This window comes from Zingiber officinale, chromosome 5A, assembly GCF_018446385.1.
Source record: "Zingiber officinale cultivar Zhangliang chromosome 5A, Zo_v1.1, whole genome shotgun sequence".
In the NCBI taxonomy this organism is placed as follows: domain Eukaryota; kingdom Viridiplantae; phylum Streptophyta; class Magnoliopsida; order Zingiberales; family Zingiberaceae; genus Zingiber; species Zingiber officinale.
In genome coordinates this window covers 87,951,394-87,966,445 of record NC_055994.1, presented here as the reverse complement: position 1 = coordinate 87,966,445, position 15,052 = coordinate 87,951,394, and the positions used below count along the sequence as shown (strand labels likewise).

At 40.6% G+C, this 15,052-nt stretch overlaps 2 protein-coding genes across 2 annotated transcripts; both read left to right on the top strand.

Moving 5' to 3' along the window:
• The first annotated feature begins 2,193 nt into the window (after positions 1-2,193).
• On the top strand, positions 2,194-6,404 carry LOC121980881 (bifunctional aspartate aminotransferase and glutamate/aspartate-prephenate aminotransferase-like). The gene is made up of 10 exons (XM_042533145.1): positions 2,194-2,449; positions 2,531-2,765; positions 2,873-2,966; positions 3,047-3,150; positions 3,823-4,071; positions 4,167-4,280; positions 4,608-4,691; positions 5,640-5,810; positions 5,899-6,012; positions 6,129-6,404. Exons 1-10 carry the CDS (start codon positions 2,340-2,342, stop codon positions 6,267-6,269), a joined length of 1,416 nt encoding a protein of 471 aa, XP_042389079.1. The 5' UTR covers positions 2,194-2,339; the 3' UTR covers positions 6,270-6,404.
• A 1,127-nt stretch (positions 6,405-7,531) lies between these two features.
• Positions 7,532-9,041, top strand: LOC121982987 (cytochrome b-c1 complex subunit 8-like). Its single transcript, XM_042535983.1, has 2 exons — positions 7,532-7,771; positions 8,752-9,041. Exons 1-2 carry the CDS (start codon positions 7,602-7,604, stop codon positions 8,798-8,800), a joined length of 219 nt encoding a protein of 72 aa, XP_042391917.1. The 5' UTR covers positions 7,532-7,601; the 3' UTR covers positions 8,801-9,041.
• Positions 9,042-15,052: the final 6,011 nt, after the last annotated feature.

Sequence of the window (15,052 nt, the reverse complement as noted above, 5' to 3'; positions counted from 1 at the left end):
TTGTGTATTCGACCATCGAGTCGTTGTGCTTTGTCTTTCGTGCCACCATTTGGTATTGTGAGTTGTTGTTACTAACTGGCCTATGAGTCGTGATTGTATGTTGTATTCCGGCCCGCGTGCCGATGTCCCATACTGGTCATGTTGCCGTTGTATTCTGATTGTGTGTCACCTTTCGGATCCAGGCCGTATCCGGCTCCGTGTTGTCACCACCGGACTTAGCTCTTCTTCGGTTGGCTCAGATGCATCCACTCTTCCAGGGCACGATGACTCGATCAACTTTACGACTAGCTCGCTGACTTATCCGAGAGTGCTCTCGAGGCCAAGGTACGTCACTGTACTCGTTTGGTATTTATTTAGTTGTGCTATCATTGTGCGACTGCTTATATATTCGTGGGACCTACCTCGAGCATCGGGGTGCCAGAGATCGGGGCGACCCGGTCGCTGGCTACAGGTAGCGTTGACCGGAGGTCTTCCGATGACTTGGTCGACATAGAAGATAGTTCGTCATCCGAGTCATGGAGGTGCGGTCAACATTCCAAACAGGTCATTCCGGCAGATTCATCTTCTCAGCTTCCCGACAGGAACATATACTATACTTGATCTTAATTAGTCAAAAAAATCGAGAAAGGTATGATTTTTGACGTTGTCGGCCCAAGTTATTTATAAAAGTTTGTCTACTCATGGTGTTATTAATCTTAAAATGTGGAACTAAAATAACTATGATAGTATATATTTTTTATATGAAAAATAACTAAAGAATATTATTAATAATTTTTAAATTTATTTTCAGTGTGAAAAGAAAAAAATATTAATATAATTTTATTTTAAACTTCACCAATATTAAATTCTCTATTTAGGATGTATAAACAAGTTTAAGTTGTTTGTAGTTGAGTTTTTAATTTGAATAACCTCCTTTTGACAGAAATTTTAAATATTTTAGATGGCACCTACAAAATTGGCAAAGATAAATATATTGACTACAAATTATTCTACAACTTGAAAAATAAACTTTTAAAAATAGAAAAAATCTCAAAACGTTTTAACAAAGATACCTATATTTTTACATATTATTATTTGTATTTTAACTAAAATTTTAATTTTATAAATAAAATTATTGTTTTCTTGGTTTTAATAAGTATGCATTTAATAAATAAATAAATAAAATCATTATTAAGATTAGATAAATGAATTAAAAAACAAATTTATTAGTGTCAAAGTTTAGTTTTAATATATTTTATATAATTAAAAGAATATTAAAATTATTATTAAGTTCATTATGGAACATATCCATGACGAGAGCAGATCCTCTAGTACGTAAATTGCAGACCAAGGGACGATCCATTATATGAGAACCCTTGATTTGGATGGATCCCATTTTTAAATAGGTGGGATCCATCCAAATCAAGGGGTCCACATCAATAGATCATTCCCTGATCCACAATTTACGGACCAGAGAATCCCTACCGATCCATGACCATCTTATTTATTTAGAATCTAATATTTAAAGTAACACGACCTATTATATATATACCAGACTCGATAAATCCATCTTATTTAAGGATGTAATCGAATCGAACTCTTGAATATTTGAGTTTGACTTATTTATAATCGAGTCAAATTCGCACTTTATTTAATGAATATATTTATGGTCCGTGAACTTATTCAAACTTTTATTTAGACTAAATGAACTTAATAAATATAAATTATAAATTTAAATATTGATTAAAAATTAAATTATATATTTAGAGTAAATTAAAATATTTTTATTAAAATTTATAATTTTATTCTAATAAATAAATTTAATATATTTATCTATCTGTGCATAAATAGAATTTAAAATTTATAAATTCAATATCAAAATTATTATTTTTTTATTTAAAAGTTTATGAACTTAATGAACATGTTCACGAATTAAGGAGCCGAATATTATAAAACTTGAGCTTGATTTATTTATATTAACGAATCTTATTAAACAAGCTCAAATAAATTTTTTTCGAATTGAATTTCGAATAATTAATAAATAACTTGATTTATTTATCTTCCTAATCTTATTTATCTTAATTCATTTACCCTCCTAATCTTATTTATCAGATACTCTATTAAACTGCTACGGTGCCCGATAACTCGGTTTTTTATTTTTACGAAGCCGTCTTGCGATAAAACGGAACGGGGATTCGTTTGGGGTTTGGTGGGCGAAGAACTAAGAGTCTAAGAGTTGGTAGGTGCGTTCGGTGGGGGAAGACGAGCAAAGAATCTCTTTTTCTATTAATACGCACCAACCAATTGCCCTGCTGTGACTCCTCAAGTGCAGCGTTGTGTAATCTTGGAGCAAGCCATCGATGGAGTCTTCTCTCTTTGTCCGCCGTCCTTCATTTTCCTCCCCATCTTTCATTCCGCTCCGGTCTCACCAGAACTTGGATTCCACGCCAAAGATCTTGCCTTTCTCCAAGTAAGTTATTGTTTTTATCAAAAAAGGGGATGTTTTTTTTAGAGAATTCGAGTTGGCTTTGATGGTGGAACCACTCGGCAGGGCTTGGAGCAGGAAAGGACTCCATCTTTCGACCGAACTGAGGGCGATGTTGGAGCCATCCGCTGATCTAATGACGCCTGTCGATGCCTCAGTCAATCCCAGGGTGAGCTCGCTCAAGCCTTCAAAGACCATGGCCATCACCGATCATGCTACTGCCCTCGTTCAGGCTGGTGTGCCCGTCATCAGGTTGGCTGCTGGTGAGCCTGATTTTGATACCCCTGTTGCTATCGCAGAGGTGAATCTCTCCGTTTCGTTAGTTATCTAGGCTTAATTTGATAAAGTTATGATATTTCGTATGATTTCATAAGTTGAGCTCTTTCTGTTTGAATAACGCTTGTGAAGGCCGGAATCAATGCGATTCGAGAAGGGCATACTAGGTATACTCCAAATGCTGGGACATTGGAACTTAGGAAGGCGATTTGTCATAAGCTTGAAGGTCAGTGAGTTGGAATTCAAATAGATACGTTTGTTCTGTTTGAATGCTAAATTCTCAATGCTTTCTGTTTACAACGGCAGAGGAGAATGGTGTGACTTATTCACCTGATCAAATCTTGGTTAGCAATGGGGCCAAACAGTCTATTATGCAAGCAGTGCTCGCAGTTTGTTCACCAGGCGATGAGGTACAACTTATCAATTTTGCCTATTACAGATTTACAGTTTTCTTTTGTCATTCATTGACTATATCCGGTATTTGTATGGATTTTCCTTTAATTCTATACTCGTTCCTATACTTGGATGATACAGAATAATATACTTGAATCAAATTGTACTTGTTGTATGTGTTAACCATTGTTTGACCTCAAATCACGATCATTTGTTTACATTCATCAAAATATTATTGCACTTGCATGTGAATTAACCACTTCCATGTTTTAAAAAAAATCTTAACTTGGCACTTTAACCTTGTAGGTTCCATTTATAGAACATTCATCTACTAGTATTGATGGCTAGAAACAGATTGGATGTAGCCAATCTACATAGTTGAAGCAATATGGCTGGTTGTTTTAGAGCATTGACTGAATTTCTCTATACACAGAGCACTTGGCATCTCCAATGAAATTAAACAAATTTTCTCGTTCAGTTTTATTTCCAGCACTGTGTTATGACCACAATCTTGAGATGGTTTTGAACTTGTTGTGTCTAACATCAAGGGATGGATTTGGTTTTGTTTTGGGTTCTTGTGATTACTTGTCCCCTTTAAATGGGTTCAGGTGCCCATTTATCCAACACCGACTGGAAATTGCTGCTACGCCTAGTATCTCACGTGGAAGTGCACTGATTTCCTTTTGTAGGTTTTGATCCCAGCACCATATTGGGTGAGCTATCCTGAGATGGCTAGGTTGGCTGACGCAGATCCAGTAATTCTTCCAACAAACATATCAGATAACTTTCTTCTGAATCCTGACTTGCTTGCTTCAAAGATCAATGAGAACTCAAGGCTGCTTATACTTTGTTCACCATCCAATCCTACTGGTTCCGTTTACCCACAGAAACTGCTCGAGGAGATTGCTGATATAGTCAGGAAACATCCAAGGCTTCTGGTTAGCTTGCTGGACACAAAGTTTACTTGTCAGTACATAGTACATGCTTCTAAATCGAAGATAGTGATGACATTTGATATTTATGTGTCTTTCAGGTGTTATCAGATGAGATATACGAACACATAATATATCCACTAGCCAAACATACAAGCTTTGCTTCATTACCTGGAATGTGGGAAAGAACTCTTACTGTAAATGGTTTTTCTAAGGTAATTAGTTTGTTTTATTCACCCTTATGTTTTTTCAATATTTTAGCTACTCAAAGTGCTATGCCGGCAAATATATGTAAGTAAAGTTGGAACCAATCTTGAATAAAATTCTTGTTATTGTATCTATTAGTTACCCTGATCTGATCTTAACTGTAAAGAAATTTAGAGGCTCATAAATTTCAGTCATTTGCCAGGCTTTTACATTTCTGTTACAGCTGAATTTACCTGAACACTTTGCATTCATTTTATTCTGAACACCATTTTAAAGACATTAATACTTGCAAGCAATGAAAAAGTAATTCTGATTTGATGGTTGCTAAATTTTAGGCCTTCGCAATGACTGGTTGGCGACTTGGGTACCTTGCCTGTCCTAAACACTTTTTAGCAGCTTGTGGAAAGATTCAAAGCCAGGTAATTCTTCATTTTCTTGATAGGACTAAGACTTCTGGATAGAATACTTTTTTTATAGTTAGCATTAGATTGTCTGTTGTTGTTTCACATCATTTTTTTTTTCTCCATATGCAGGTAATAGAGAATAAAAAACCTTGATTCCTATCTTATGCAATACGCGATATATTATTATGCTTACCTGCATAGCTGTAAATTGTCAACATATATGCACTTACCACCAACCTAGAAGGAGATATGTCTATGATTTCGAGTAAATGAGATTTTGTTGGATTCCAGAATGAAATATATAGATATCACATACTGTAATGTGTTATGAAGATACTATCCTCTTGGTTATCCTCTTGACTAGGACATCATTGCAATAGATTGGCTTATCTTTTAAAGATAGCAGATGCTAAACATCGATCAAATATAGTTGTTGTGTCTAGTCTTTTTATGATAAAAAATTCGGAATTAAATTTAAATAACAATAAAAGATGAATTATTAATTCTATGTTAAATAAAAACACCAACATTAAGATGAACAAGCATTGGACTAGATTCCATCTTTATCATCTTTGATGAAACATAGACAAAAGCTCCTAAAGAAGTCTAGCATGACGATTATGCTTCACTTCAATAATAGGTAATCCTCTATAATTTCAAGTCACTGATAGGTTGGTTTATACCTAACTAGTTGTTTAGTCGTTAGCGCACTTGCATGATATTCACATCTGAATGGTCAATTTGGTTTGATATTGCTGCATTCTTGGAAGCTATTCTTTGGTCTAGAATTTTAGTAGAAAATGGAGGACTGTTTTCCCTGTTAAGTTTCTTTTTTTGACTTTGCTCGAGTAGCTAATAGTTTCCATAGTTTTCTTCAGCGGTCATGTTTGATTAAACCTAAATTTCAGGCATATATGACTGTTATTATCTCTTCTTTTTTTTCTCATCATGTACCTGTTGCAGTCTACCTCTGGCGCTAGCAGCATATCCCAGAAAGCTGGCCTTGCAGCTCTAGGTTTGGGATACGCCGGTGGTGAGGCCGTTTCCGTGATGGTGAGAGCATTCCAGGAAAGACGCGATTTCTTAGTTAAAAGCTTTGGGGAATTGGAGGGTGTTAAAATATCAGAGCCCCAGGTTATTTTTTCTTCCTTTTTTTTTATCAGTTTCTCACATTTTTATTGATCTACATTGTCTTAATATGACAAATATTCTCCTACAACAGGGTGCTTTCTACCTGTTCATAGATTTCAGCTCCTATTATGGATCTGTGGTTGAAGGTTTTGGAAACATTAAAGACTCTGAATCCCTTTGCCGGTTTCTTTTGGACAAGGCCCAGGTTAGTTTGCTGTCATCCAAGTTGTGCATCTGTTAGCGGGTTATCACCATTGTATTCATTGCCAATGTCATCATCGTCATCTTCACTATCATCTAACATGATTCCTGCTGCACCAGGTTGCACTTGTTCCGGGAGATGCATTCGGAGATGATAAATGCATTCGGATTTCTTATGCTGCATCCCTGTCAACCTTGCAAGAAGCAATGAAGAAAATAAAAGAAGCCATGGTTCTACTTAAACCACCTGTTGCTGTCTAACTTATTGCTTGTAGAGACAAAGTAGTTGATTTATTGGCAAGGATGAAAACAGTGTGATTCTCTCAAGAGAAATAAATTCGCAAGTATTTGAATATCAACAATTTGGTTAGATGAATAAATTTGAATTTAAAGTGATGTACTGATTGCTCTTGCATAGACTGCATAAATTGGATTATTTGGTCTCATGGAGTGCCAAGTTGGTTAGAGAATGATTAATTTATTATAATGGAATAAGGGGTTAATTCTTTTTCCGATGTGTGTCATCAGGAAAAAAAAACTCTTTCCATCCTCTAGTCATTTGACTATCGGTTATAAACTAACCTATGCTCCCTTCACATAATTTGGGATAGCGTAATCATTTTTTGCGATTATTTTTGCTTGGGTTGGCGTAGTTAGTATCTATATGAATGTTTGTTTCAATAGATCTTGGGATCAATTTTTAATGAGTATAAAATATCTCGTTGGATGTTTGATCTCCCCTGTACAAAGGATTGTTGTTGAGCTAGGGCAAAATGTTCCCCTCATGATTTATCTGTTTGTATTTTACCGTAAGACCGGTGATATTGGGTCATTTGAGGTAAGCAATATCAAATTTTACTCTAATAAATTGAATTATTTTGTGTTTCACAGTCAATTATGCCTCCACATGTCAATTTTAATTTCCTTCGATAGGAAGATAATCTTGGAATGCTTGCACTTCAAGATTTATTTTGGTAGTTGGTGGAAAATTTCTATATGGTTGGCCCGATCATTTCTATTATTAATAAGTTAGAAAAATTAGATACTTAAATGATCAAAAATAATAAATAAATAGTATTATTTTTGCCCCAGAATACTATGTAATGGTAAGTATACCTTGGGATTCTCTATACACTTAGGATCAGGAACTCGAGAAATTCACCACTTATATTTGAATCACTAGACTGTTGAGTCATTATATGAACAATCATTTACGTTTTCGAATTTACCCTATAAATCAATGGTAAATTTTTATGGAGCCCATCGTCATCTCTAGAATGAGTTGGATCATAAGACCTAAATAATTGAATTAAAAAAAATAATTTAAGATATTGTATTACAAACATTTAGTGACATCATATGTAATTTTGATGAGATAATATATTCTTTAACGATTAAATATGGTATATATTAATATTTCAGCATTTACAAAAAAATATTTAATTGATAACTATGAAATGGTCCAAAGCCCACGTTTCGGAGGCCAAGCCCAAACAAATATATATATTTGGGTGGGTCGGGAAAGGAATCGATCGGCGTTGGCATCTGATCATTCGGCGGCGCGGCGAGAGCTTCGGATCGCAGAGAGGAACGATGGGGAAGACGCCAGTGCGGATGAAGGCGGTGATCTATGGCTTGTCGCCATTCCAGCAGAAGGTGATGCCCGGACTTTGGAAGGATCTCCCGGGCAAGATCCACCACAAGGTCTCCGAGAACTGGCTCAGCGCCACCCTGCTCCTCGGCCCTCTCATCGGAACATACAGGCACGTCTTTCTCTCTTTGCTCAGTCGGTTTGGTTCAATAAAGAGGCAAATTCCTTGCTTTCGTTGGAAATTTTTAATTTTATTGACTACCTACAATCGTCTTAGGGTTTAGAGATTGCTTAGAACCAATTGCTATCGGAAGAAGTTCCAATTACGTATTGGAAAAGAATCTCTAACTTTTAGGAGCTAGGGTTTCAATTCTTATATATTTGGATCTAAAGTGAGAAAGTGACGATTGAAATTTCATTCCTTATGCTTGGAATCATAGACTATGGTTATACTTGTCAAAAGTTCTTTATTATCGTGAATCCCTGAGAATTCTCATATCCGAATCTGACTGATTTAGATTGTATTCTCAAGTTCCCGACTTTGAGATGATGAAATTCTAATTCCCATTTCCTGTTCGTCAAACATGGGAATCTTGCAATACTAGAGAAAAGTTCTAGTTTCCCAAAACTTGTTTCCAAGAAAGCAGATGGCTTTCTTTACTGTATTTATATGGCAGATGGTATGCTTTATCATGTTGCAGCACCTGATCCGCCTTCAATATTTTATGTTACGGCTATAATCAGATTTAGTGAAAATCCCCAAAGTTTGATTCAATTTGAACATGTTCATCTGTTCGATTATCAGGTATTTTACTTCCACAATTATGCCCCCTTTTCCTTTTGTGGGGTTTTCTTATGGTGTACAGGAGTGACATACTCATAAGATGAAGATAATGTTAGTCTCTTAGTTCTCCTACCTTATTCCAGCCCTGTTGTATACATTGTTTTCTTTGTATGTGGCAAGAAATGATGAAGAGGGAGGAGGAAGATGGAGATGAAAGACTTGTGTGGAAGACACACCTTGTAGGACAAGGCGATTAGGATGTGTTATATCATGTGTCTCATAGTCTATGTAGCAACTGATTTAGTTTATTACAAAACCTATGTTGTAGTATCCAAATTCTTATGTGGATATCTTCTCTTTTGATGCAGTTATGTTCAGTACTACCAGGAGAAGGAGAAGCTTGAACATAGGTACTGAGGAGGACGATGAGGACGACGAGTTTAAAGAATTCTCCAAGGGGATTCATGTTATCCTCTAGCATTTTGGTGTTGATTTGCATTGAAGATGTTAAAAAAGTTCTATTATTTCGCAGTTTCGAGTATAGAGATGTTTGTTTGTCTCCGAAAATTAGTTATGCTAAGGATTGTGTAATGGGCACCCCTTTTGGTCAAATTGAACCGATTGCTTTAATAAAAATCTTGCAACAGTTGGCTAATCATCCTTAGTTTTTGATGCGGTGATAAGGAGGGGCTCACCCGACAGGAGTTAGTGTCATGATGGAGGTTAGAGTCAAGGCGGTCAATGTTCAGTTATTATATAGTCAAACGAAGGATAAGCGCATTGGCCGGTCAGGCGACAAGGTGATTGATCGGGAGGAGAAGATTCCGGTTTGACCCCGCCTCTGACTCATGGAGGCGTCGAACGATCGACGTTCAAGGGAGTAGTGTTGGACGCAAGGAAAAGATGACATGTAAGATATTGGCCGATCAGCTACCCCGATCGGCCAAGCAACAGGACTTGGCTTAGTGGAGTTTTGACTGAGCGGACGCGGCAAAGGCACAACGAAGTTTCGGCCGAGTGGTTAACCCGCTCGACCCAGCAACAGACTCATTGGGTTATCTCTCGACATCCTTTTGGGAGTTAGTGCCGACACTAGGCATGGTCGACAGGAAGATCGTACGACGGAAGTTTCCACTGTCACATTAGAGATATGCTCGGCTTATTAAGGTATAGTGTCACAGATACTTTATGTACAAGTCTTTTCAGGAGAAATTTTGAGAAGCGTGCCTACCTGGGGTCTGGGAAAGCGTACACGCGCGCTATAGGAGCTCTATATAAAGGGGGTCCAAATATCAGCGGAAAGACGCGATATACACTATTTGCGCTACAATTCATTCTTGTTGCTCTGCTTTCTGCATCATTGTCGATGACTAACTTGAGCGTCGGAGGATCAACGGCGGGGACCCCTTCCCTGGCTCGGCACTGATGTCACATGTTTTGTAGGGTGAAGCGGAGTCTACATGCGATCATCATGAGTGCCACATCAGGACCGTCTCAACCATTCTTGAGGCCCTAGGCGAAAAAAAGAATTTAATATTTTTTAAATAAATCTTGCGGTCCTAGGCGAAAATAAGAATTTATATTTTTTAAATAAATATTATTAGAAATATTTAATTTTGTTACTTATAGTAAAAGGTGGAATTTGCCACCCTAACAACCTAACACGACCGACCCTACGACCAAGCTACAGTTGGCCACTGGGGGAGAGTATTTTTCTTGGCTTTGCCGAGATTCAACACTTTACCCATTGTAGCAATATCTACCCATATTAGTCAACTAAACCATATCACGTGGGTGACATTTAATTTTATTAGTAAAATTTAAAATGACAGTTTCATATATTGCTTATGATTATTTATACAATTAGAAGTAGTGACCAATTAAGTTACATAGCAATAATTTTATCTTAGGGCAAGACTCACTTTTTTTTATTATTATTAGTAAAATTTAAAAAATAAAAAATATTTTATATTAACTAATTTAGAATAAAGTAATAAATTATAGTAATACTTTTAATATACATTTTAATTACAAATTTTTTAAAAAATTATCAATCATTTTAAATTTCGAGGAAGGAAAGTTTCGACACATTGGTAAAATTATTGTGTGACCTAGAGAAAATAGGTTCGTGTACTATAGCCACTACGTTTAATAAACTCTTCCTCAGAATCTCGTTGATCTCGTTGATCCGATGGTAAGGTGGGGCCCCGCCCTGCAGGGGGTCCGCGCCACGTGGAGGGTCAAAGTCAAGGCGGTCAATGCCCCCAAGCTAGCGTCCGATCGGGCGACCCCATCAGTCGATCGGACTAAAGAATGGCTGGCCTGACGTTACTATAGCTCGGTCTCGCACCGAACTTTCGACGCTTAAAGGCCCAGTATCACTAAGGCAGGCGCCGACCGGCGGGACATGTGCCAGGTAGACATCCCGATCGGCCAAAGATCAAATCACAGCCAGCGAAACGGAAACACGACCTAGCAAGTCTAGACAGTGGAAGTAGCCAAGCGGCCGACCCGCTCGGCCCAGACAGCGGAAGTAGCCGAGCGGCCTCCCCGCTCGACCCAGACAGCAGAATTAGTCAAGCGACCCACCTGCTCGGCCCCCTAGCAGACAAAGGCAGGATCGACTGATATCCTCCTCAAGACCCGTGTCGCAGACAAACAGCATGGTCGACGGTATGATCAGGCAGAGAAGCGTACGACGGAGCATCCATTGTCTTGTCAGGATATGCTCGAGCTGTTGAGGTATGGTGTCAGGTACACTTTTTTGACACATTCTATCAGGGAAAGCTTTGAGATGCGTGCACACCTCGAGGAGCGTGCACGCGCACTCCTGGGAGCCCAATATAAAGGACCCCAAGCTTCGACGAAGGTATGTTCATTCTACTGTAGCTATAGTTACGTTGCCACTTTCGTTTCTTTGCTTGCTTGCTGTTGTCGTCGGAGATCTGACTTGAGCGTCAGAGGACCCTCGCCGGGGAACCACTCCCTGGCTCGGCACTAACGTTTTTGTGCTTGCATGCTAGTCTCATCGGAAGTCCACGCACGGTCAACAGGAGCGCCACATCCCCAGCGTTCGTTACCTCGACTCTTGGACAGGATCAAATTTGGCATCGTATGTGGGAACACACCTGCATCCGAGCCGAGAGGATGGATGAAGCTGGATGCGTTCACATGATGACGCTCACTCAAGAGGAGCTTGACACACTTGTACAATCGCAAGTGGCAAAATTAGTCGAGCAGCAGCAGCAAAGAGTGCTAGTCGATCGGTTGGCTCAACAAGCAACATCGGCCTCGGGAGGTTGAGCGACCCATGAAGACCGACCGGAGCAATTGTCCATCTAGGGGCAGAATAAAGGGTCAACCGACACTCACGGGGAGGCTCCACCCGCGCCTATTCCATTCCACCGAGCCTTGTTTCAAATGCCCTCTGAGATTGCTCAAGCCAATCAAAGAAGGAACTCTTCTTCAGATGAAGCACCCGAGCGGGATGCAAGGAAAGGCAAGGCGCCCCGAGCTGATTCATCGCCCGAGCGGATCAACCGTCAGTTCTCTGAGGAAATCCTATAAGATCCGCTACCAAGACACTACGCTCCCTTGATGATCAGAGAATATAACGGGTCGACTGACCCCGATGACCATCTTAGTAAGTTCGATAACACTGCTATTCTTCATCAGTATATAGAGGGAGTCAAGTGCCGAGTCTTCCTCACCACGCTCTCTAGCTTGGCACAACGATGGTTCAGAAGGCTGCCGAATGAATCAATAAGGAGCTTCAAAGAGTTCTGAACGACATTCCTACATCATTTCGCAAGCAACAGACGATACCAGAAGATGAGCGTCAACTTGTTATCCATGAAGCAAGGCCCCAGAGAGTCCCTTCGAGCGTACATCCAACGCTTTAATCAAGTGCCTATGGACATCCTGTCGGTCTCGTTCGAGACCATGATGAATGCGTTCACCCAAGGGCTCGTGGACGGAGACTTCTTCCGATCTCTCATACGAAAGCCACCTCGGGACTACGACAACATGTTGAAAAAGGCCAACGAATACATAAATGTGGAAGAGGCTAAGGCGGCGAGGAGGAAGGAAACGCCATCCGAACCATTAACACCGACCGAACGAAGTCCGCCAATCAACCATCAGCCACCACGAGGACCCCGAGCCGAAGGGACACGGCTACACCAGGAAGCAAGGCCTCATGCAGTTCAGCACGTGGCCTCCGGGCGTCCAAAATCAAAAGAGAAGGTATGAACCTCTATGTTCTGTTCCTTCCACCAGTCAGCAACTCACAACACCCGCGATTATCGTGGATTCAATCTGGTCGCCCAACCGGCGCCCAGAAGTTATCACCGTCGGTCTCCCACTCCTGACCGACGACACTGGCACCACGGTACTGAACGGTGAGAGGAAGTAAGCAGATCATCGTAGCAGCCCCATCGAAGAAGCGCCGAGCCCGACCGAGCCGCACGCTAGCAAAGCAGATTGTCCGCTCGGGAGGAGGAGAATAGGAGTAGGGGTGAGCAAAAATTCGGAAAAACCGAATTAACCGAACCGAACCAACCAAATTTAGAAATTCGGTTCGGTTAATTCGGTTTTCGGTTTTTTTTGAAAATTCGGTTCGGTTTTAGATTAATTCGGTTTCGATTTTGAATTTTGTAATTCGGTTAAACCGAATAAACTGAATAAGAATATTATTTTAATTAATTTTTATTTTAAAATATAATTAATTAAATAAAATCTTTATTTTTAAAGGTAAAACCGAATAGAGTTTTAAAATTCGGTTAATTCGGTCTATTCGGTCGAAAACCGAATTAACCGATATTTTATCGGTTTGGTCGGTTTGATTTCATAGGGAAATTCGGTCGGTTCGGTTGGTTGAAAAGAAATTCAGTTTATTCGGTTTTCGGTTTATTCGGTTCGGTCGGTTTGGTTTTGACCGAATGCTCACCCCTAAATAGGAGTACCGAGGCGCAAGGCGAGATCAACATTATAGCTAGTGGACTAACCAGCGGAGACTCCAACCGATCTCGAAAATCATACACTCGGCAGCTGGAGATCCATGTCGTTGGCTGCAGCAGCAAGAATGCGAGTGGGCCCGAGATTAGCTTCGACCTTAAGGATCTTGAAGGAGTTGAAGTGTCGCACGACGACTCCCTCATTATCCGAGCGGTAATTGCAAACTATACCATTCACCGTGTATTTGTTGACATAGACAGCTCGGTCAATATCATCTTCAAGAAGGCGTTTGATCAACTTCAAATCGATCGGGCCGAGTTGCTGCCGATGACAACCTTGTTGTACGGGTTCACCGACAATGAGGTCCAGCCGATCGGCCAAATCAAGCTGGCCATATCACTTGGAGAGGAGCCGCTCCGAAGGATGAGGGCCACGAACTTCATCGTGGTAGACGCCTCCTCATCCTACAACGTCCTTTTGGGCCGATCGAACCTCAATGAATTCCGAGCGATCGTCTCAACCTTCTGCCAGAAGATCAAGTTTCCGGTGGAAGATCGGGTAAGAGAGGTAAAGGGTGATCAGTTGGCTGCTCGGCGTTGCTATGTCGAGATGGTCAAGACGGAGGCGAAGTTCGCATAGAAAGCACCCCGGCTGGAGGTAAACGTCGTAACTGAAAAACCCCCTACTTTGGTTTACGAGGAGAAGGAAGAAGTACAGATCCACCCGAGCCGAGCGAAAGCAACTACCTTCATTGTGGTCGATCTGGAGGCCGAGCAAAAAGCTAAGCTGATCACATGCCTCTGGCTCCATGGGTTGGACCCTTCAGGATCATGGAAAAGCTTCGCTCGGACGCTTACTACCTAGAGGATGAGGACGAATGGTGATTAGAACGTCCGTGGAGCGTGAACCATCTCCAGCCATACCGAACCGGATGAGAGGTGCGCTAATGTAATCAATGTATTTTCTTTATCCCTGCACCCTTTGAGTGCAGGACTGACGAACGGCCAGTCAAATCGTCGAGCGGCGACGTTAAACTTAGGTCTCCACTGACGGTCGAGTGACTACCTTAAACTCGAGTTTTCATCAAATCGTCGAGCGGCGACGTTAAACCCATGTGTCCACCGACGGTCAAGCGACGACCTTAAAACTGAGTCTTCATCAAACCGTCGAGCGACGTTAAAGTCAGGTCTTCACCGATGGTCGAGCGTCGACCTTAAATCCGAGTCTTCATCAAATCGTCTAGCGGCGACGTTAAACCCAAGTCTCCACCGACGGTCGAGTGACGACCTTAAACCCGAGACTTTATCAAATCGTCGAGCGGTAACGTTAAACCCAGGTCTCCACCGATTGTCAAGCGGCGACCTTAAATTCGAGTCTTCATCAAATTGTCAAGCAACGACGTTAAACCCAGGTCTCCACCGATGGTCGAGTGACGACCTTAAACCTGAATCTTCATCAAATCGTCGAGCGGCGACGTTAAACCCAGGTCTCCACTCACGGTCAAGCGGCGACCTTAAACCCAAGTCTTCATCAAACTGTCAAGCGATGACGTTAAACCGAGGTCTCCACCGACGGTGGAGCGGCAACCTTAAACCCGAGTTTTCATCAAATCCTCGAGTGACGACGTTAAACCCAGGTCTCTACCGATGGTCGAGCGGTGACCTTAAATCTGAGTCTTCATCAAATCGTCGAGCGGTGATGTTAAACCCAAGT